At 46.1% G+C, this 24,481-nt stretch overlaps 1 protein-coding gene across 8 annotated transcripts in view; it reads right to left on the bottom strand.

Moving 5' to 3' along the window:
• RREB1 (ras responsive element binding protein 1) overlaps positions 1-24,481 on the bottom strand; it is a 147,329-nt gene that overhangs the window by 66,971 nt on the left and 55,877 nt on the right. For all 8 annotated transcript variants that reach the window (XM_015449923.3, XM_005554115.4, XM_005554108.4 and 5 more), the window contains exons 2-4: positions 9,167-9,285; positions 4,537-4,656; positions 3,036-3,248 (exon numbers count right to left, since the gene is read on the bottom strand). In XM_015449923.3, the coding sequence (XP_015305409.3) occupies positions 3,036-3,206 (171 nt within the window). In that variant the 5' untranslated portion in view covers positions 3,207-3,248; positions 4,537-4,656; positions 9,167-9,285. The remainder of the gene's footprint in view (positions 1-3,035; positions 3,249-4,536; positions 4,657-9,166; positions 9,286-24,481) is intronic.

Consider the following 24,481-nt stretch of genomic DNA (forward strand, 5'->3'; position numbering starts at 1 on the left):
TAGTTCTTTCTGAGGTATAATGGGGGGAGGGGGTGTCACACTTTCTCAGCCCAGTTCTACAACTGTAGTCGGAGTAGAGCTGGCCAAGGACCCCCATGGGGCAGGGGTGTGGGGATAAACGAAAGCAACAGCAACAAAATAAGATTTAACAAGGAGGGATATCTCACAGCCAGGCCAAAAGTTGGGGATGAGTTCCATCTCCGGGGTATTGTTGTCAAATTAGTAGATAGACAATTTTACATATATATAATTTTTTAAGTCACCAATAGGATATAAATACTTTTTTTTTAAAGGCCTCCAAGTGACCAGCCATGGGGAGACAAATGTTTTTTAAAAATCCTCTTGCATTCACCTTACAATAGACAGCAGGCACACCGTGTGGCTGGTGGGGCTGACTTGTGTTGACTCTGGGGTGACTCATGAACTGACACCCCAACCTCTGAGGCTGGCAGTGCTTTGCTGCCAGCCATCATACAGGTCCCCAAAATCCAAGTTACCTGGGAGGAGGTCTACAGACCTAGATGTAATCTTTTAAAACTAACCAGGTCAAGCATGGTGGCTCACACCTGTAATCCCAGCACTTTGGGAGGCTGAGGTGGGAGGATCGCTCGAGCCCAGGAGTTTGAGACCAGCCTGGGCAACATAGTGAAACCTTGTCTCTACAAAAAGTTTTTTTATAATTTAAAAAAATAAGCAAAGCCAGATATCACAGTAATTAAGGCAGCTTACACACATTAGCTGTATAGTTTGTGAAACTAGGAATCAACCATGCTCTGGTGAGAAATAGAGATTCTGTCTCTATTTAAAAAAAAAAAAAATAATAATAATAAAATGAACCTCCAAGAAAAGAAAGCACTGTGATACTGGAAGAGAGGCCCTCCTGGAGAATTTTGTTTTTGTTTTTTATAAGACATGGGGGTCTCATAATATTGCCCAGGCTGGCCTTGAACCCCTGGGCTCAAGCAATCTTCCCACCTCCGCCTCCCAAGTAGCAGGGATTAGAGACATGACACCACGCCCAGCACCCTAATGGAGAATTTTGAATCCAGTTATTGCAGTCATGCTGGTGGAAGGAGCACACCTCCTGAGTTGAAAGATAAAATTAGCAGCTAATGTGATAACGAACCATTCCATAATGAAACAATCTGGCACCCATGTCAGCATCCGGCTGTGGCTAATCTCTCCTGGAACTCTAAGCTCACATCGATGGGACTTTCCCCGGGCTCCCTCTCTCAGCCCTCCCTGTCTAGTCCACAGGTAAGGAGACTGCTTCCTTCTTCCCCATACTCTCTCCCCACTGACTTTTGTCTTTTGGATTAAGAACTATATTTACCAGGCTACCTCTAGCCAGAACCTCCATTTCAAAAGCAAACTCAGGATACCAGATCCCTGGAGAAGAAGGGAGGGGGATGAAAGGCGGCCCTGCCCCACCTGCACAATTGCCTCCTCACACCTGAAGAGACAGCCTCCAGTTAGCATGCAAACATGGGGGGTGCTGTGGGCATCCTCCAGGGCCCTAACCACGGTCTCTGATCTGGAGGCTGGACTTGGGACAACTTGGAGCTATTTGAGGAAAAGCTCTTCCTATTACTTCACTTGTTCCTGGTAGAGCAGAAGGATGAGGACGACAACCTTGTCTGTCTTATTCTTCCCCAAATGCCTGGCACCTGGTACAGCAGCTAGCTGGATATAGGAACTGGGTACATATTGTCCAATGGGTTGATGGATGGAGAGATGGATAGATGGACAGTCACATGAGAGTGGAAATAAACCTTTTCTTCTCAGAGCTAGCGCTCCTTCTCGACTCAGGCCACAGTCATACAGGCTGAGTATTTTCTCAGGCACCCATAGGAAGAGAGGCACGAGGAGAAAAGGAAAAAAGAAGAGAGAAAGGAATCAATGTTCCAATGCTAAAACATCACTGACCTCTGCCAGGTCCCCATCCCTCAGCAAGGTGTGGAGAAACGCATCTTCCCCCACACCGCTGGCAGGGTTTGGGGCTGGTACAACTTTTCTTGTAGGAAAAGTTGTATCAGAAGCTTTAATTAAGGCTCTACTTCTAAGAATGTATAGAAAACCATCATATTAATACTCAGAGAATTCTGTATAAGGACAGCCACAGTAGGATTATTTATAAAAAAGAAAATGAGTTCACAAAAGCCCAGCAGGTTTGCTTTCTCATCCATCTCTGGTTCCTAGACAAATGCAAGACCTCCTTCTCTCCAAGGATTTAGTATAGCCTCATTAAATCAGTTAAACCAAACTTAAACACAAGGAAGTCAATTGGTATTACATGGATCCAGAGATGAAATGAGAAGTATTCACTCTCTGCCTCCTTCCTCCACCTACCCTCTGTTCAACAATATGTTGCCAAGATAGCAACACCTTTTCAAGGAAATGTCCCATTTGTACATTGAAGATTCATTTTATTTCCCAGTAGAGAAGACATTAACTTTCATAACAGCATTAACCCTTCTCAATTCCACCTATTTACTTTACCGTGTTCTCCTGATCTGATGCCCAATGAAAATTCAAGATGACTAAACAGCATCTTAAGTGCAATTATCTGAAGCCAAATTCTGTGCTTTTTCAAGGATAGAAAGCTAAACAGCAGCCCCAGCACAGGCAGTACTTATTTGCTATCTAATCTGAAGACACTTAAAAATAGCCAGCTGTGTGAATGAGGAAACAAACCACAGCACAGCAGAGAAATCAGTCACATTCCCTGCCATGGCCATCACGTGAAGAAAGCTTGAGCTAAAATCCAATGGTGGGGCCAAAAATAAGGGCACTTCCACCAACATCGACACCACAGCAAAGAAAACTTTCTCCACGAAAGGAAACTAACATAAGTCATGAAAATTTTGCTCTTGAAAAATGATTAAGGCCTCTGGGTACACCCGTTTTATTCCATATTCTTCCAAGGTTTTATCCCCGTATTCTTCCAAGGTTTTATCATAGGAAACTGGGAAACATCTCCCAATATTCTCATGGATTGGACCCACCAGAGGTCACCACCAGGTGTGAACACTTACCTGGTTCCTTCTGCCAATCCGATTTGGTCCTGGAGGCTTCGAGGGGGACTTGATGCCCTGGGGGCTCCCGCCATTCTCTGTGACCTTCCCTACACTCATGACCGCCGACATCATGGTGTTGATGGAAGACAGGTCTGAACCTTCCAAGCCAACGGGCGAACTTGACGTCATTGGGACAGGGGTTTAAGCTTCTAAGAAGCCTCTGCCATAAAACTGAAAATTGGAAATTGCTGATGTGATCATGGGGAAGTTTAGGCTTCTGTCATTGCCAGGGGGCACTGGCCATGGCTACTCTAATTGTAACTCAGGTCAAAAACATCCAACACTGTCTTTCTCCAGTTAAAGGCCACATTCACTCCCAGAATGATGGAAGCTTTCATCTAAACCAAGTCTCGGCACACCAAGGACTAAGTAACCTTGCTTCCTTTCTGAGTGTGCACTACCAACAGGACTCAAACTCATGAGAGGCAGGTTTCTTTACCTTTCCTAATCTGGGTTAGGCAGAAGTGGGAAAGGCCAAGCTAACAATTACAAAGCCCAGAAAGCTACCACCCTGCCAGCACCCTCCTAAGAACCTAGACTCATTTACTACTACATAAATGTTCTAGACCTAAAACTAGTGATGAGAAACATCGGGTTTCATTAAATTCCACTGCTGCAATACAGTGATTTTGATGGGGAGCCTGAATTTTATAAGAGATTTGAGAAGCCAACACTATCAGAGTTACAAATTTCAAATTGACATATAAAAGCCTGTTTCTTAAAAATATATATATATACAGGCCGGGTGCGGTGGCTCAAGCCTGTAATCCCAGCACTTTGAGAGGCCGAGACGGGCGGATCACGAGGTCAGGAGATCGAGACCATCCTGGCTAACATGGTGAAATGCCGTCTCTACTAAAACATACAAAAAACTAGCCGGGCGAGGTGGCAGGCGCCTGTAGTCCCAGCTACGCGGGAGGCTGAGCCAGGAGAATGGCGTGAACCTGGGAGGCGGAGCTTGCAGTGAGCTGAGATCCGGCCACTGCACTCTAGCCTGGGTGACAAAGCAAGACTCCGTCTCAAAAAAAAAAAAAAAAAAATATATATATATATATATAGCCGGGCGCGGTGGCTCACGCCTGTAATCCCAGCACTTTGGGAGGCCAAGGCGGGCGGATCACAAGGTCAGGGGATCGAGACCACGGTGAAACCCCATCTCTACTAAAAATACAAAAAATTAGCCGGGCGCGGTTGTGGGCGCCTGTAGTCCCAGCTACTCGGGAGGCTGAGGCGGGAGAATGGCATGAACCCGGGAGGCGGAGCTTGCAGTGAGCCGAGATCGCGCCACTGCACTCCAGCCTGGGCGACAGAGCGAGACTCCGTCTCAAAAAAAAAAAAAAAAAAAATTTTATATATATATATATATATATATATATATATACACACACACATATATAAAGCAGGTAACATACCCTAGAAAATGGAAAGAAGAACCCCCCACCACCACACTGCTGATTACCTCCATTTTCTGACCCAATTGATAGACTATGAAACTTCCCCTGCTGTAGCTATCATTCACATGGAGTAGAAAATGAGTCTGTGTTGACCTCTTTTCTTCTCTCGGTAGTACTCGTTGACACTGGAAGGGAAGCAAAGGTCCAAAGTGAACATCTTTTCACTTAGTGAAGAAAAAACTGTTATCATTTATTTGCTATAATCTTAGACCACTATATTCACAACACTGCAAGGAGTACAAATGAGAGGCAACGTCTGCCTTTCTTTCTTCCAAAACCACATTCTGTAGCTGTTTCTCAACCTTATCTTAACCCCTACAGTACTGCCTGTTATGCACACTCCCAACAGCCAAAAGGACTCTGCAGTAAAATTTCACTTTCTGAAGCTCATATTTATACCCATACATCATATTTTCTTTCACACTGTGCCTCAGTCCTTTGCAAGAATGCTCAGGCTCCACTTGACTCATCTCATGCCTTCACCTAAAAGTAACCAAAGACACAACAGTTCAGGCATTCACTAAAGGCTGAGTTTAGACCCTCTCAGGACAGACCTAAAAGAAACCTGGCGACATGAAAAGAATGACCAAAGGGAAAACTATGGCCCATGGCCGTGTCACAATTTACTTCTTCAAGCCATGTGTGTTCCTTGCAACTAGAACTATTATGGCTACAGGTCCAGTCAGTAGGTAGGAAGTCTACACTTCCCTCATTTTATCTAGGAGGATATTCTTTAGCTGAAGCCCTACCATAAGGTAGTAGGATATTAATATCCTATTATCTCACATTGTGTGCTAATAAATTATGTAAGTCCACAACAGCAGCTGAAGATCAAGCTCATCATCTCAGCTGTAAAGAGAATGTGTAGGAACAACACAAGAAAGAATATGATTTCTCATGGGTTCCTCCTCCAACTTTAGGGGATATGACCCAGCATGTGAGAAATGGTACCACCCAGAGCAGTTATAAACGTGCGGCACCAGCCTAAATTCTTACCAAACGGGCTAAAGGGAATCTTAGGGAAAGTATTTGTCTTGTAAAGAGACAAGATGTGCCTTCCTTGTTAACAGACATTTTGAAAATGTGAATCAAATGGTTTTCCAACTGGTAGGTAAAAGGACTAACTGCAGAAACATACAATTTGAGACTGTGGATCCAGCCTCTTTGCCCTCATCTTTCTTCATAAAGAGAGGAAAGCTACAGCCAAAAAAAATCTACACTCTCATCTTTCCATGGCCTTTCCCCATGCCAGCAAACCCCTTAAATTTATGAAGAATTGTGCTTCAGGCCGGACACAGTTGCTCACAACTATAATCTCAGCACTTTGGGAGGCCAAGGTGGGAGGATCACTCGAGCCCAGGAGTTCGAGACCAGCCTAGGCAACACAGCAAGACCCTATCTCTACAGATGATTTTTAAAAATTAAAAAAAAAAAAAAAAAAAAAAAAAAAGAACTGTGCTTCAAACTTCCTGTTTTTAACTGTCTTTGAAGGTTTACTTTGGGCAATTTCTCTATAGGGAAAAAACATGTAGACACAAAGTGCACACGAGTGTGTACACATACTTTTTTCTTAATGGACTACTAAAAAGAGAGTCATCAGTTTCCTAGAGTTTTTGTAATCAATCACGTAATTACGTACTTGATTCATAAATGGATACCTTCAATACTGAATTCACCTCCTTCTTTTAAATACGTGTATCTCCCTCATAATTTTAATGTACAGAAAATTATAACATAACTAACTAGAAATCTATCTTTCCTGTAATTGTTACAAACTTTCCACCAATTTATACTATGAGTTTTGAAGATTATCTTGCTTTTGTCACATTACTACATTTAGAAAAGAGGGCTACTCCCAGCTACTTCAGAGGCTAAGGCGGAAGGATTGCTTGAGCCCAGGAGTTCAAGTCCAGCCTAGGCAAAACAGCAAGACCCCATCTCAAATTGTAAAAGCAAAAACAAACAAACAAACAACAAAATCTATGTGTGTGTGTGTGTGTGTGTGTGTGTGTGTGTGTGTCTGTGTAGAAAAAGAAAAGAAAAATGTGGTAGAGTTTGCTCAAGTCTGGGAACAGGTTAAACACCTTTAAGACTAAATGTAAAATTGTAAGTTATTAAAAAAAAATTCTAATTATATCATTGAATAAGGGAAGAAACTGGAGAGGAGGGAAATAATAAGTAAACTGACAAAAACATATTCACTAAACAGAGCCAAATTGCCAGTAAGAATTATTCTCAGTCATGTTATCAAAGATACATTCTTGCAAACTACCTAAGTGTCTTAAATACAGAAAGCCTAGCAACAGTCAGTATAGTCAATCAATGTAAGGGCTGAAAATTGCAAAAGCTTATCCCACTTGAAAAGGAGAAGAGCCTTGTTGTTTCCCATTTTGTCTGGGCAGGAAAATATTTGCTAAATGTATTTCTTCCTTGGGGATAAAGTATAAAGTGTGACACTAACCACTGATGACACCGAGATCACTTACATTTACTTCCTTTTCCTATTTTAAGTAAATAGCAATTAAAAAATAGAGACTCATCTCTAATCTGAAAGCGTAATTAATAAAATGAAACTCCCAGCTACACTGTTTGAAAGAAAGAAAAGAGTCACTGGCCTCATCCCTGAGAATTTGTTCCAGAAGCAACCAACAACCAGCCCCTTGGGCTGTGACAAGATTGTACTTCAGTTTGTTCTTATGTCTTCTATTTGAGTTCTTCCTTCAGGACCACATAGCAGGGCAGAAGGGGAAGAAGATGCTGCACGGCACAATGGAGCTCATTGTTCTATGTTGGAAAAAACCCACCATAACATGTGGGCTCTTCTACATGATCATCTAACCAGAGCAAGCTGGCCAGTATTAGTTGGTCCTATCTACCCTATAACCACATCCTGGACAATTTTCGAACAATAGCCCAACTAAGCAACCTAAACCCTCTGATACTCAATCTCAGGGAATAAAAGATCATTTCTAACATTTTTATGGTCTATTCACGAAGCATTTTTTTCTTTCTGGATATTTACAATCCTAGACTTTTCATTCTTTCCTCTGTAACATTTCTTCTCTCTGACATCACCCCAGTATTAATAATAATATATGTTATTATTATAAAATAAGGCCAGGTGTGGTGGCTCACACCTGTAATCCCAGCACTTTGGAAGGCTGAGGTGGGAGGATGGCTTGAGCCCAGGAATTTGAGACAAGCCTAGGAAACACAGCAAGACCCCATCTATAAAAAATAAAAATCAGCCGGGGGCGGGCACAGTGGCTCACACCTGTAATCCCAGCACTTTGGGAGGCCAGGGCGGGCAGATCACCTAAGGTCAGGAGTTCGAGATCAGCCTGGCTAACATGGCAAAACCCCATCTCTACTAAAACTACAAAAATTAGCCGGGCGTAGTGGCACATGCCTGTAATCCCAGCTACTCAGGAGGCTGAGATAGGAGAATCGCTTGAACCCAGGAGGCAGAGGTTGCAGTGAGCTGAGATAGCCCCATTACACTCCAGCCTGGGTGACAGAGCAGGACTCCATCAAGAAAGACAAGAGAGACAGACAGACAGACAGACAGACAGACAGACAGACAGAAAGAAAGAAAGAAAGAAAGAAAGAAAGAAAGAAAGAAAGAGAAAGAAAGGAAGGAAGACAGAAAGACAGACAGAAAGAAGAAAGAAGAGAGAAGAGAAGAGAAGGGAAGGGAGGGGGGGAAGGAGGGGGAAGAGAAGCCGGGTGTGGCAGCATGTGTCATATAGTCCCAGATACTTGGGAGGCCAAGTGGGAAGATCACAGGAGCCCAGGAGTTCAAAGCTGCAGTGAGCAATGATCACACCATTGCATTCCAGCCTGAGCGACAGAGTGAGACCCTGTCTCTTAAAAATAAGTATCACTGGTTATATTCTAATATAATCTCTTCCAACTGGAATCAGAAAGCAGTGGGAAGCCAGATGAAGTTCCCAAGTCATAGATATGATCAACATTACCAAGCAGATGAACCTGGTGTTCCAGTTTTTAACACACATGGTCTGGATTTGGAGGGGAGAGAGGGAGAGAAGAGAAAAAAAAAAAAAATGAGATGTCCAAAGTGTTGCTTCCTGAGACAAACCCTTGGCACCCTTTCTCATCCCACATTTCAGGCCCATCAGATCAAGAACTAACAAGTTATAGTTATAATTTCTTTCCTTTTCTTTTTTTTTTGTGAGACAGTCTCACTCTATTGACCACGTTGTAGTGCAGTGGCACTATCTCAGCTCACCGCAACCTCTGCCTCCCAGGTTCAAGCGATTCTCATGCCTTAGTCTCCTGAGTAGCTGGGATTTCAGGCACACGCCACCACGCCTGGCTAATTTTTTGTATTTTTAATAGAGATGGGGTTTTGCCATGTTGGCCAGGCTGGTCTCAAATGCCTGGCCTCAAGTGATCTGCCCGCCTCAGCCTCCTAAAGTCCTGGAATTATAGGTGTCAGCCACCGTGCCTGGCCTAGTTACAATTTCAACATGATTTTGCACCAAAGCCTCAGGAGGACCTGGAAAGGGGGACGACAATTAAAAGGGAAGTGGGGAGGGTAGGAGGGGAGAGCATGGGAAGACTCGACGTTCAGCATTATTGTGACTCACTGAGAGTCAAAACCACTTCACTAACCTGTTTTCTTTGTGTTATCAAGCTGCCCTCCTTACTGGGGGGCTGAACCTGGCTGGGCCCAAAGGTGGGCAGGGTCACACCTCAGAGCCACCACTCCTGGAGCACACAGTCGGAGCAACCTACAAAAACAAGAAAAGATGATGTTAAAAGAGGATTAAGACCAGAAATGGTCCTCTGCTCAACATCACCGGGAGTCACAAATTAGGACTAGAAAACATTTCCCATCCCTTGCCTGCAATTACAAGCCAGCTGCCAGGAGCCAGGCTGATTCCATCCAGAGTTGTCCCGTCAACATCCAAGTAAGAGCTTGGAGCTGAGTGTGCCTTGAACAGACAAGGACACCCCTCTCCCCCAGTCACATTCCAGCAATGTCAAGGGCAGCATAATGTGAGAATGGCTCGGACCACTGGCTCCCCGGTGGAGGTGGAGCTTCGTGCATCCTAATGGCATGTTCACAGCAGATACCTACAGACTGCCAGTTTAACAAGAAGAGAAAAGCAAGGCAGCAATTAGTACTATCAGAAACAGAGGGGGGAAAAAAAAGACAGTCGAAGAAATTAAGAAATATACAACTAGCAATGGCTCATGCCTGTAATCCCAGCACTTTGGGAGATCAAAACTGGGCAGATCATTTAGCTCAGGAGTTCGAGACCAGCCTGGGCAACATGGTGAAACCCTGTCTCTATAAAAAACACAAACATTGGCTGGGTGTGGTGGCAGTGCCTGTGGTCCCAGCTACTCTGGAGCTGAGGTGGGAGGATGGCTTCAGCCCAGGAGGCAGAGGTCGCAGTGAGCTGAGATTGCACCACTGCACTCCAGCCTGGGCAACAGAGCCAGACTTTGTCTCAAAAAATAAATAATAAGAAATATACAACTGAACAGTGCCTTAAAGTAGAGGAGAGATGATTACATCCTCTTGCAGGTGTGAGAAGAAAGTGTTGCTAACACACGTCAAATAGGACCAAATGCAGACCTTCTCCTTCTGTAGGGAAGATGCAGAAACCGTCTCAAATTACACGTGCCCTTCAAAAGTTTGAGCAAGTCTGCTCTGGGGTGTCAAGGGCTTCAAAGCCCTGTGCTGGGAGAAAATTGGAATGCAGCATTTCCCAGAGCTACAGCATGTGGCCACATTCTCTGCTCTCAACACAGCCTCCCTCAGCTAAGGTGAAGAGCACAAAACTGGGAGAAAACTCAGAGGTAAAATAAACCCCACACGGACAACGCCGGGGAAGAAACAACTGCTTGGCATATTTTCTCACTTTTATTTCCCTTCTGGAGCTTCTAGAGACAAGCTGCCCATCTGTGCCACACAGCTGTCACCATGAACCTCAGTACTAACCCACAGGGGCGGACCCTGTCCCACAGAAGGGGAGAGACCCTCAAACTGAACATTATGCCCCCCACCCCACTGAAAAAATGCACATACTCTATACTCAACATTTTCATTCAGTACCAGGAGGGTCAGGGACCCTAGAAACCCACCCAGGGACAGCAGGGTAAGAATCCCTGTTTTGCGTGATATATGACCTGCCATCTTGTGAACTATGAATCAAGTCCATTTTATTAAAAATACCCATGGAGTTTTCAGAAATGCACAAACATCCTTTCAGACTATCTTCACCCATCTAAGGTGAAATTAAATATTGCCTTTTTTTTTAAAAGCAAAGTTATTGTTCTTTTTTCATATTTTAATTAATGATAAATTTTATTAGGAACAAAGCCCGGACAGGAATAGCCATTTGGTTTTTTTCTAGAAACTGCCAAGATCTTCAAATAAATAGCATGAGCCATAGTTTTACTCATAATTAATAAAAACACACTTCAAAATAAAAAGATATAACAAAAATTTTAAAAAAATAAATAGGCCAGGCGCGGTGGCTCACGTCTACAATCCCAGCACTTAGGGAGGCTGAGGCAGGTGGATCACCTGAGGTCAGGAGTTCATGACCAGCCTAGCCAACATGGCAAAACCCTATCTCTACTAAAAATACAAAAATTAGGTGAACATCATGGCGCACGCCTGCAATCCCAGCTACTTGGGAGACTGAGGCAGGAGAATCACTTGAACCGGGGAGGCGGAGGTTACAGTGAGCCGAGATTGCGCCTCTGCACTCCAGCCTGGACGACAGAGTGAGAATCCGTCTCAAAAAAACCACATAAACACAATAAACACACTTCAGAGTCAGAACAAGTGTCTGAAATTAAAACTTTCTAGCATATAGCTAAGACTTTCATTAAAATTTATACCTGCCACTTCCCCTTCATTCCATTTTATTTCCCTTCATTTTAAAAAGACATCTCAAAAAAAGGTCCACCGAGTAGCTTCCGGGAAGCCACAGGATAGCAAGGGGGAGAGGACGGTTTTAAACAAGGAGGGCTAGGCTGAGAGTCTTGACCTTGAAACACCCATCCCCTTGCCCTTGGGTGTAAATGATTTGAATATTGAGAATGTCTTGCAATATAAAGCCAGAGTTCACTAGGCTGTTTGTTTTGGGTTCTATTAGGCCTGAGGGAGTTGCAGAGCTTGAAGAGTGGAAAAGTACAAAAGAGTTATTAGAAGAAACTTTGAGATACCCCTTAGCTCCACGAACAGTGCCTCAGGAAAAAAAAAAAAAAGTAAAAGAAAGACTAGTAGCGCCCTAAAGATGACTCCCGTAGGTGAAATGTGACAGAAAGGCTGGATCTGGTTGTTGGTGGAGGCTGCTGAATTTCTGGATTTGCACTCCCACAAGATTTATGCAAAGCCAATGGAGGCAGGAGGACTAAGAGAGGGCGGAAGTCCCTCTGTGGGGGGAGGGAAAGGCCAGCCCCCAAGCCCCGGGGGAGATAAGGGACAATGCTATGTAAAGCCAGAAACAGAAGATTAAGGGGCAGGTCTCCAGGTCTAAGGAGATAGCAATGAAAAGATGAAAGATAAGGGCTGCATCCCAGCTTCTGAAAAACCAGAGGGTTTCTTTCCTTTTTTTTTTTTTTTTTTTTTTTGAGATGTAGTCTCACTCTGTCGCCAAGGCTGCAGTGCAGTGGCACAATCTGCAACCTCTGCCTCCCTGGTTCAGGCGATTCTTGTGCCTCAAGCCTCCCGGGTAGCTGGGATTACAGGCGTGTGTGCCACCACGCCCGGCTAACTTTAGTTTTTGCATTTTTAGTCGAGACTAAAATTGGGTTTTTAGGGTTTCGCCATGTTGCCCAGGCTGGTCTTGAACTCCTGGCCTCAAGTGATCCACCCATCTCAGCCTCCCAAAGTGCTGGGATTATAGGCAAGAACCTGAAGTGTTTTTTGTTTCCCCCCATGTTTTTGAGATAGTCTGATTCTGTCATCCAGGATGGAGTGCAGTGATGTGATCTTGGCTCACTGCAACCTCCGCCTCCTGGGTTCAAGTGATTCTCATATCTCAGGCGTGCACCACCATGCCCAGCTAATTTTTATATTTTTAATAGAGACAGGGTTTCGCCATGTTTGCCAGGGTGGTCTCAAACTCCTGACCTAAGGTGATCCAACCACCTTGGCTTCACAAAGTGTTGGGATTACAGGCATGAGCCACCGCGCCTAGCCTCCTCAGGGTTCTTGAAGTGAAATCTAAACTCTGACCTAAGGCCCCCAGGAAATGTGGAATAAGTTTAGATGCCTAGGATGATGGTTGAGGCCCTGAAATAAAATGTACCCACAGATGACAGAGCAGTGGGTTTTACAACACTTGACCAGGAGGGGCGCAGTGCAGAGCCTCCACAATGCCCACAAGTACTTAGGATGGCTGATGCATGCTGTGTAAGAGCCTAGTTAACCAGTTCAGGCCAACCCAGGACAGGCTAAGAGTTTGAGTTCACAGTTCAGACACTAAAATGGTCTGAGCCAGGAGGGAGCTTGACAAATAGCAAAGGCATCTCTTGAAGGACGGGCCGAGTCTTGGCTAGGCTGGGGACAGAATCAAACCAGGCTAAATGTTCCACAAGGGCCATGCCTGTTCTGCCTGCAAAGCTCAGGGCAAAACAGTTCTCACCACCTCACATGTGCTCTGAAGGCTGAGACAGCTGTGATGACGGCTTTGAGTTCCAGAAAGTTGATGTGTTTCTTGGCTTAGGGTCCAGGCTATGCCTTGGATAGGGCGGCAACCCACGAAAGTCACCCCCCCGCCACCGCCACCGCCAACCCGTGGCTGGCACAGGCTTTGGTAAGACAGGAGCCTTAGCGTGTCACACAGCGCCTCTCAGCATCTAAGCAGGCCCCTACACCATGTGGCACCGGGAGCTGCTTCAGCCAACTCCGATCTTCTCTTCCTGGGTGAGAAGGGGCTCCTAAGAGATTGGGGGGAGCTGGGCGTGGTGGCTCACGCCTATAATCCCAGCACTTTGGGACAGAGAGGCAGGAGAATCACTTGAGGTTAGGAGTTCAAGACCAGCCTGGGAAACACAAAACCCATCTCTGATAAAGAAAAAAAAAAAGAGGTGGGCGGGGGATGTATCCCTTGGCACATTCAAGACAAAAGTGCAGAGGTGAAGGGGGGCAGCAAACTTGGGACCCAAGATATATGTCAGCCTCCTCTTTGGGTGTCTTCTGAGCTCCAGAACATTCTTATACTCTCATCCTCTGAAGACTACAGCAAGCCAGGCACAGTGGCTCATGCCTCTAATCCCACCACTTTGGGAGGCCGAGTGGGAAGATCACTTAAGACCAGGAGTTTGAGACCAGCTTGGGCAATGAAGTGAAACCACATCTCTACCAGAAATTCAAATATTAGGCAGGTATAGTAGCACCCTCCTGCAGTCCCAGCTACTTGGGAGGCTGAGGCAGGAGGATTGCATGAGCCCAGGAGTTCGAAGCTGCACTGAGCTAGAATGATGCCACCGTACTCAAGCCTGGTGAACAGGGCAAGACTCTATCTCAAAAACAACAACAACAACAAAAAGACTAATTGTCAGGCTCTTTAACCTGCCATTCAGTGGTCTCCATGCTCTGGCCTCAGTCTACCTTCTGGCCCCGTTGCACACCAGTCCCCATGGTTACCCTCTCTGCTCAGTTCCTTGCCCCAGAATATCTGCCTGCACTCCTCTCCTGACCCCATCCCTCACGGCCATGTTCCACATGACTCCCACTGATCCATGGCTCTTGGTTCCAAATTCCAGGACACACTTACCTCTAATTGTGCCATCAAAATCATGGCTAACAATTTTTGAGCGCCACGTGCCACACGCATCGTCTCATTTAATCCTCATAACAACAACCATGAGGATTGTTCCCACTGTACAGCCATAAAAACAAAGGCTGAGAAACAAACACTCGTCTCCAAGATCCTAGAGCTGCTGCGTGGTAGAACAATGCAATAAATCCAGTTTCTGACCTCTGTTAAATTTCTTCTGGAAAAGTGTGTGACTCCTGGCCCATGGCTGGAGAGCACAGGTGCGCTCCCTTAGTCACATTCTCTGACTTCTAGTAATCTCGCTCTGCATCACTGCTGCCCTTCCAGATGCTCAGCACCTGGCTTTCCATTTCCGTCCCGGTCAAGGCAGGAAGGAGGAGTGCTCTCCTCCCCCTTCACCTCTGCCTTCCTCTCCCTGGCAGGAGGCAAAACTGGACTTCCACCTCAGTCTGAAAGGTTCGCTGCAGCGGGCAAGAGTTCGGAAACACTACGCTTGCTCTGCAAAGTGATGGGACACTTCACGTTCTATACCCTTGTGTTCTAGAAGCAGCCAAGCAAGGTAGGCTCTGCCTGAATCCTGAACAGTCCAGTCCTATCTGATGAGCTGACCTTGCAGAGAAGATCCATCAACACAATGCAGGGAGAAATTAACTACTACAGACCCTCCACCAAGCCCCAAGGGCAGAAGCATCCAGCCCTTTATTGGAAATGCAAATTCTCAGTCCCACCCCAGACCTACTGAGTCAGAAACCCTCTGGGGGGCTGGTGCAGTAGTGTAAGTTTCTGAGTTACCAGCTCTCTAGAGGCTTCCATCCAGCCCTGAGAACCAGCTCATGAAGAAGCCCAGGATCTCCCTGAAAACCTTCCTTTAGTGAAGATTTGGGAGAAGTTGCTTGGCTTATCATACACCTCCAGAGCAAAAACCAAGGCCCTGGATCAGAGACAAAGATCCCCATTTCTAACTTTGGCTTTATCTACCACAACAAAAAATAATAATAAATAAGGGATAGGGAGGAATGAATCTATGCAGGGCTTCCTCAGGAACAAAAACACATCAGAGGTAGGCTTCAGACAGGCAAGGCCAGCCTGCAGTGCATGGCTGGCAAAGCCACATGGGCCTGGGCCTTCAAGCAGCCCTGGACCCTAAAAGCTTTCTCTCCAGCAAATAGCAGTTGCCAAGCCTGTGCTACCTCCCAAAAAGCTCCTTGGAGGGGGTTGTGGAATCACCTCCAAACCTGAGCCCTTCAGCCAGGATTCCTGGTGGCCCCGGGTACTCTCCCTCGCCTCTCTGCTGCTCCCAGGCCGTGAGGAGTGAGCAACAAGGGGCAGGTGACGGGAGAACAGTTAGGGAGATAACTTCAAGGGGAGACACGCAGCCTTGAGGTTCCCTCTTACAGCCTTAGAAAATGCTCACTGTCTACTACAGTTTGTCTCTTAATGGGACCAGAGAGTGGAGGAAGAAAAATCAGAGGTCATTCTCACAGGCCAGGGTGTCTGCTCCTTACTCTGACTAGGTTTCAGATGCTCTGCTGGTCTTGACCTGGAGCATTTTATTAGAAATAACAAGCTACTGATGCTCCTTTTCAAAAGCAATATCGGTTGTTCTGAGGTAAAGGAAAACTTCAATATTTTGTAAAGTGTGGAGGAGGGAGCAGCTTAGTGCAGAGTAATAGGTTCCATGCAGGAAGCAGCTTCTCTTAAAAATCACATGGACATTTAAATTACTACATTACATATAACTTCAGCAGGAGGCACACGTCGACTGGGAAGACAGAGTCCCTGCCTACCAAACTTACCTATGTCAGTCAGATTGAGTATTTAAAACACGAACCATGGGAGAGCTGGGGAGATTCTCTGGACAATGCCAGATAAAACCATCCTGTGGTACCCCATTCTTCTTCCTGCACCTCTCTGCAAGGCTCTGTGCTTCTTTAAGGGAAGGAAATGGGGCACAGTCGCAATGATAAGCTTTCCTGCTAGTACGTGAGGACTATGAAGAAGCTGACTCCACTTCTTGTAGCTCTTCTCCAGGGAGCAAGTCTTCCTGCCAGGACCTAACTACTGCCAGATTTGCAAGGCCAAGACACAGCTGCTAAATGGCAGCCATTTGTCACACAGCACCCTGCTCCCCTGGGAGGGGACACAGCAGCCCTCGGCGCTCAGCTGTGGGAAGAGTTGAGTCCCTGGCCCTTTCCCCAAAAAAGCCAGACTTTTCCTAAACATTGTTTTTCAGCCTGCCTGCCAGGACCTGGTATTTCATCACTTTGTTGCCTAACTTAGCAGAAACGTGTATCATCCTCTACTCTGGGTGGCCAAGGTGGGCTACGCTCTAATAAGGAAGCACCCATGCTGGACCACAGGGATGGAGGGCCCACAGGGCACCCTCACCTACCCCTAGGGCAGGGCAGGGTCTCCTGGGCCAAGGTTAAAGATGACTCTGCAGGGGATTAAGTTGAGCAGCTCCCCTGCCCTGTCCCACCCTAAGATCTGCTCTCCTGGCTTATCAGGTACAAGAAAGGGGAGGGAGAGGCCTCCCTAACCCCCCTTGGTTGAGGAATTTGAAAACAGAAAAGAATGTTGCTGTAAGTAACAGAAAACGGGATTCAACTCAGAGTATACTGGAAATCTAATGTGCATCCAATTTTATTTTTTCCAGACACCCCTTCCCTGATAAACTGGGGCACTGGTACTTGTGACACAAACTCCATGCTAGAAATATGCTAGGCACTTTACATATATTTAATCCTCCCCCAAATCTTGGAAGGTAATGATTAGGCTATTTGCTAGATATAGCACAGCTTTTAAAGGGCAGAGCCAGGAGTCTAGCCTGGGATTGTCTGACTCCAAAAATCTCGTACTTTCCACTGTACCACAAGAAGGGTCTTTGAAAAACCATTCAGAGAAGGGTCATTAGCAAGCTAGAGGACTGGGAAACCAAGTCAAGGGGAAAACTGGAAATGGCTAACAGAATGAAGACAAGAGCTAGCTACAAAAGCTACAGGACCGGTGTGTGGAAGACGGGCACACTCATTGCACGGGTCCACCGTGGAAGGAATGAGGCACAAACAAGCAACTCTGGAGCGCCACAATTCTTTAAACCAGAGTTTTGAACTAAGCCCTCAGATGGATAGAGGCCAGATAAGGTAATGAGCTCGCTGTCCCCAGGAGTCTTCAAGCAGAGGGTAGGTAACCCTCTGCTTGAAGGTTAATAAAAAGCAAACAAAAAACCCCAGTCCAGCAATGGGTGGGAGACCAGGTTAGAAGACTCTTCTGACTTTCAGATTCCGCACTTCTAAGGGGACAATCTATTTTGCGTAACACTTGTCCTCTCTGCATAATACCTTAAGATTCCAAAAGCATGCGCAAGAATAAATAATTACAGCATAACTTAAAAAGTACATGACATGGGGAATCTTTTTTTTTTTTTTTTCTCAGACAGAGTCTCACTGTGTCACCCAGGCTGAAGTGCAGTGGCGTGATTTCGGCTCACTGCAACCTCTGCCTCCTGGGTTCAAGTGATTCTCCTGCCTCAGCGTCCTGAGTAGCTGGGATTACAGGCGTGCACCACCACACCTGGCTAATTTTGCATTTTTAGTAAAGGTGGGGTTTCACCGTGTTGGTCAGGCTGGTCTCAAACTCCTGACTCAAGTGATCCTCCCGCCTCAGCCTCCCAAAGTGTTGTGAACACAGGTGTGAGCCACTGTGCTCAGCCTGACACGGGGAGTCTTAAATCTTGGCCTGGAAACTCAGCTTGCCATCAATGGAGCCACCAAACTCTGAGCCTCAGTTCTCCCGGCTGGAAAATGAAGCTGGTAACACTGCCCTCCTTACCTTACAATATAGATTCAAAGGAGTGCTTATTAAAATACTTAACAAACATTGTGATATCCTCCAGCGTGCGAGCTATTGATGCTACACTGTTTATCCTCCAACATTCCAGGCAGTCCCTGGCCTGATTCTCCCAACTCCTCAATTCACCCATCTGCTTCCCCTATTGGATTGCCAAAGCTCTGAAGGCAGGAGCTCAGCTTGACAGTCTTCTAAAAAAATTCCTGTCCCCGGCCGGGTGCGGTGGCTCACGCCTGTAATCCCAGCACTTTGGGAGGCCGAGGCAGATGGATTGCCTAAGGTCAGAAGTTCGAGACCAGCCTGGCCAACATTGTGAAACCCCATCTCTACTAAAAATACAAAAAATTAGCTGGGTGTGGTGGCGGGTACCTGTAATCCCAGCTACTCAGGAGGCTGAGGCAGAAGAATTGCTTGAACCCGGAGGCAGAGGTTGCAGTGAACCAAGATCGTGCCATTGCACTCCAGCCTAGGCAACAAGTGCGAAACTCCATCTCCAAAAAAAAAAAAAAAAAAAGAATTCCTGTCCCAGCCCACAAGTTGGACAATTTAAAATAATTTGGCTTTTCCCAAATGCAATCCCCTGGACAATGAGAACAGCTGCTGACACAGTTGCCATGCTATATGGCCACCAGGAAATAAAAACCCCTCTGACTTCAGTTGCTGCTGAAACCAATCCTGGTCAGCTTCACGTCTGGTTAATTACGGAAGTACACACTACTGGCTCCCAGAAGGATGCAGCTCTTTCTTCCCTACATTCACCAAGCTTCTTCTCTTCCAACTAACTGCAGCACCTGAATACAGCATGGCTGACACCGTGACACTGTATGGTAGAAATGGGAGTGTATATATTCAGTCACATTTCCAGCTTCTGGTTAAGAAGCTAGGGTAAAGTTCAGTAGCAGTTTGCATAGAGTTTTAGGCAATATCCTGCAACTCTTTCACAGGCCCTGAGGTCGCGGGACTGGCCTTTCTGACATGCTCGGGGAAAGGGTGCAGCAGCAACAGGATTCTCCACTTTGCCCCAGAGGACGAGCTGCAAGCTAAGCAATCCCAGGGCAGGTGGGTTTACCTTAAATCTGGGCTTCGAATTCCCAGAATTCAGGATGACACTCCTTAGAAAACCAAAATGACTTGTGGAAGATAAAAGTGTTTGAAAGGCTTCTCCCCTAACAGCTTAGCTTAGACAAGGCAGTGGAAGGAGGAGATCACATCTTTCCTTGCCCACTGGAAAAGTGGTCAGCTGTGGTCAAAATTTCACAGTGCGTAATCAGACATTACAAACCGTCAGCTGGGAATGACTGTGTGCGGTGAAGTGACCATGCCCAGATCCCAGGAGCTGGATGGGCTGCCCTCTATGCTATATAACAGAAAACCTTCTATCCCCTCACCCCCAAATTCGCCTCTAAGAAAAGTATTTACTACTGTGCATATGAAGGAAAACAAATGCTCTGAGATACACGTGGTTGATAAGTGTTTATCACAACCTAGCCAACCAAAAACACTGGCAAGCAAATGGGTTTTCTTAAAGTAAACTGAGCAAACCAAAAATGACTAGCAGGCAGGATGGGCCTTTTCGGAAAGCCCATGTACAGCTGGGAGAGGAGGTGGCATGTTCCTGGACCAGCAGAAGCACCTTGGAAGGAGGGGGCCAGGGACAGGGGCTGGCAGTGGGGGTGGGGAGTGGGGATTAATGCAGTCCTGGAGGAAGTGGGAGGCACACAGGCTCTCCAGGCGGTGATTAGTTCACAACAACTGCACTCCCTAGGGGGTCTAATTGCACAAAGGGCCACCCCCTCCATAGCCCAGCGGGACCTGAAACAAGCATCATGTCCCCGAAGCACACTTGTTCACTTGTTCATTCACTGAACATGCCCAGGCTCTTAAGTGTGGGTTCACATTTACAAGCCCCACCCTGAGAAACAGATAACCCCCTTGCAAGCCCCCAAACTCCCCCCAAATGTTATGAAGAACAGGAAGGAAAACTGAAAAGGAAAGACAGACACCAGCAGACGGTCTCTTCCTTCAAACTCTTTCATACCTGGGCAATAATTGGGCCAACACCAGAAGTACAACTAAGAGGAGACACGCACACTTCAGAGAAGCATAGCTGCCCTGCCTGCTCATCTGCTCAGTCCAAGGACAGCTGGACACGTCCACCCAGTCCCCATGGGTCAGGCACACTTCAACAGGGAAAATCTCTGTAGCACTCAGATATGAAAATCCAAGCTGATGCCCATTTAACCTAAGCAGTATGTAATGGGAACATTCTCAATCAAAAGCCTACCTCTACCAATATTTTCATGACATGAAATTGTTTTGGCATACTTGTGAAACCAAGTCCTGCTTCTCAGAATTCTTCAACACGTTTGTGATCATAAAAATGAGGCATGCCTTGCTCACCACCCTTAATTTACTTGAATGCATGTGACAAAGGCACCTTCATGCTGTTTAAAAAGAACATCCCTACTCTTTCCTTTTATCTTCCCTTAACAGTTTGCTATCCAGTGATAGGAGGGGCCTAGCCTCCAACAGTCCACACTTTTATCTCCTGCTGACCACAGGAAGGCAAGGGCTGGACTTCCTGCAGCTCGCCTAGAGGGGCTGTTTGAGTTGTTTAAAATACTTGCCTCCAGAGCCTCTTGGAACAATGCCCAAGCAACACCTACCCGGCATCCATTGCAGCTCCAACTCTAACAGCCTTCAAGTCCAACGGTTAGCACTCCTTGTGCCTCTGTGTGGGAGAGGCCAATGCTTCCAAGCAGAGAACTTACTTTCAGGGCTCACTTAGATATCTGCTTTCTGTCTGCAGCAAACACAAGAGCTATCTTCATCAAAGTCCAGAAACCCCATAAGTTAGTTATAGTAGCTCAAGCTAAATGCAGTTTACACTACTATTCTTAAAATAATTCAGTAGCATTTAATAGTATCCTTTAACCACTGGAACTAAAAGCAGAACACCATGTCCTTGCACAAGCAAATGGCCTGAAATACACTGGACCCCTCAGCTGTGGAGCGAGGCCAGGCCGTGGTCTTTGACGTTCCTCCCAGCCCTAACTCTGCCTGAGATTCGACTCTGTGGGGATGTCTAGGTGTTTTTAGGTTCAGACTCAAAAGCACTTCCATACCTGTCACTTAGAGCTTTGCTGTGAATATCCAGGACTCAGTATAGCAGCAAAATCCACTCTTTTGTGCATCAATCAAGAGGGTTGTGAGGCTGTGCGTGTCACTTATTGGATGGGATGCCCTGAGGGAATTCACACACCAGTGGATAGAATTCCTGACTCCCTGCCATCCAAGGGTAGGAGTTCCATTTTCTTGGCATCCCATCAGCATATGTGAGGTTAATGTATTCAGAAAATGATGAAATCAGATATTTACCACAGTCGCCCTGGAGTTCCTTTCTGGGATACAAAAGATCTTCCTGAAATCAATTAAGGAAAGGAGAAATTTCCTTGCCCAAATACCTACCATTGAACCCCTAACAGTCACACAGGTAAGAGAGCCAGGTTGGGAGAAGGAGATGGGCAATGGGGAGTGGTGATAGTAGGTAGGGAAGGCCAGGGAGAAAAGGGTGGGAGGTGAGGAACAGAAGCCAGCTTACAGAATGAGTCCACAATCTGAATTTCTGTGCCAACTCTCCAGAACGGGGCCAGTATTTTTTAGGATCTTTTTTTTTTTTATGAGTCTAGATAATAGATGAGTCAGACAGGGCATGTGCAGCGACCAGAGGAACTGTGCTGTCCCCACACAGAACTTAGAACGGTGCCTCTATGTGGCCCCTCTCCTATAGTCACAGGACCCAGCCCCGACAGCGGCCCATGGGAGAACAGGAGCCAGCTGACCGGCTCAACCCCACTGGCCAAACGGCAAGTACTCTTCGGCATCCTCAATTTCCTCCCAGCCATGAAGTCAAGAACAACCTGTACAGACAAAGAAAATAGAAAACTTGCGAAACAATGGCATCTACCATGCTCACTGGATATGCCTGAGGAAACTTTTTCAAAGTCCTTGAAGATGCTTCATTATAATTCTGCAAAGAAAATGCAGTCAACTATACCCAGGCACACACATGCTCACGCAAACCCAATTTCATGCTCTGCCAGCCCCACAACTAAAATGCTGAAGTGCCGGGCGCGGTGGCTCACGCCTGTAATCCCAGCACTTTGGGAGGCCAAGGTGGGCGGATCACAAGGTCTGGAGATCGAGACCATCCTGGCTCACACAGTGAAACCCCATCTCTACTAAAAAAATGGAAAAAATTAGCCGGGCGTGGTGGCGGGCACCTGTAGTCCCAGCTACTCAGGAGGCTGAGGCAGGAGAATGGTGTGAACCCGGGAGGCGGAGCTTGCAGTGAGCCGAGATCGCGCCACTGCACTCCAGCCTGGGTGACAGAGCGGGACTCCATCTCAAATAAAACAAAACAAAACAAAACAAAACACTGAAGTCAACAGCCTCAGTCACCAAACCAATTTAGAATGGGAACTAACACATTTCCACAAAGTATTTCAGAGGCCAATGACATCCTGGAGTGTTCCCAATCTGGAAACAGAATTTTTCTAAGGGGGAAAAAAAGGCTTAACAGATTATACAAATGGCTACCGGGCCACAGTAAAAATATGAGAAAAAACTCACTGTCTCTTTATTCTGTGTAGTTAAACTTTAATGCTCTGCTCTCATCAAGGGAAGATAGTCCTTTCAAGGCTTCCCCCAAAAGATACTGCTAATTATGGTGATGGCTTTCTCTTACCCTACTAGTCAAAATTCACTTTTAATGGATGACAGTCTGGAAGACAGATATGCAAGTGTGGTGGTAGATACCTGTAGTCCCAGCTACTTGGGAAGCTGAGGTGGGAGGATCAGCTGAGGTGGGAGGATCACCTGAGCCCAGGGAGGTTGAGGCGACAGTGAGCCTTGATCATGACACTGCACTCTAGCTTAGGCAACAGAGTGAGACCCTCTCCCAAAAAATAAGAAATAAAATGAAATAAAGGGGAGCAGTCTACTCAGTTTCCCGCAGCTGGAGTTGTAGGCCCATCCTTGCTGCTTTCAGAGTGTAGCCAATCCATAGGCAGAGAAAAGTGGGCATTCTCAGCATGTTGTTAAAATTAGTGGCATAAAATATTCTATACTGTTTGTATACCCTACACATAGGGCAAGGTTTGGGATCTGTGTGAAAACCTGAGATATGATGACAATCATCCTCAGACATCCAAGGCTAGTAACATTCCAGGTGTCAGAACCACCAAGAGCTGTAAGACAGAGAGCCCTGGCTACCTGTGTCAGAGGAGAAACAGAGAGAGAAATTTCAACTCCAGGGAACCTGGAGTATGAGTCAAACACTTCCAGGGCTGCAGGGGCTCACCAGAGGTAAGCATCACTGAGTGCGAGGCGAGGGCAGCAGAGCAAAAGCAAACCTGAGCTTGAAGAAGAGATTCGCCTCCCAGCCACATGCAGAAGGCTGGAACACAGTGTGCAGAAAAGGCAGATGATTTGCTGAGTTTCTCACAATGCTGAATTCATTTTTTTTTTTTAGGGTAAACTGCCATCTTTTAAAATGAGATAAAGACAGTAGATGATGGAGATCATTTTTTAATGCCCTTACTTAGCAAAATTTAAAAAATGGCAACCTTGTGTCTAACTGCAAACGTTTTTTGTGTCCTGACCATGAAAACAAAACCCCTGGGAGCCATCAGAGTGCACCAGTGTGTTATGAGAAAGGAGGGAGAGTGGAGTGGGGGAAATGGCAAAGATGCGGCTGGCAGAATGATGCTGGGCTCAAGGTTCCATCTAAGAGCCATGAACTTTATCCTGCTCTGGAAACCCACTGAAGGGCCCCACCTCACAATTTTTAAAGCCCAGGATGAAATAATCATATCTACAGCTTAAAAAGCTCTTGGTAGCAGATTTAAAAATGAACAATCACAGGCATATAACCCAGTTAGGAGGCACTGCAATACTCTTAAGGGACAGGGGCATTGAGGCTGGTGGGTGGAAGCAATGCTGCAGAAAAGGAACCAAAACGAGGCCAGGCAGGCGTCAAGAATGAAGGGCAGGAGTTAGGAAAACAGCTCCTAGGACAGGAGAGAGTAAAGAGTATGGATGGTTATCAAGTATGATTTAGAGGAGTTTTGTTTTAAAGAAAACCTACAAATAAATGTCTATAACCAAAATGCAGCAGATGGGGAAAAACAGCTCATTTTGAGAGAGATAGGAAAGGAGGGCATGGGAGCTCCCAGGCACAGGAAGATGAAACACAGCAAAACGTAACACAAAACACAGGCAGCCATATCAATATACATGTTAACTATCAAATTGAACTCTATGAACAAAA

This window comes from Macaca fascicularis, chromosome 4 (assembly GCF_037993035.2).
Source record: "Macaca fascicularis isolate 582-1 chromosome 4, T2T-MFA8v1.1".
NCBI lineage: Eukaryota > Metazoa > Chordata > Mammalia > Primates > Cercopithecidae > Macaca > Macaca fascicularis.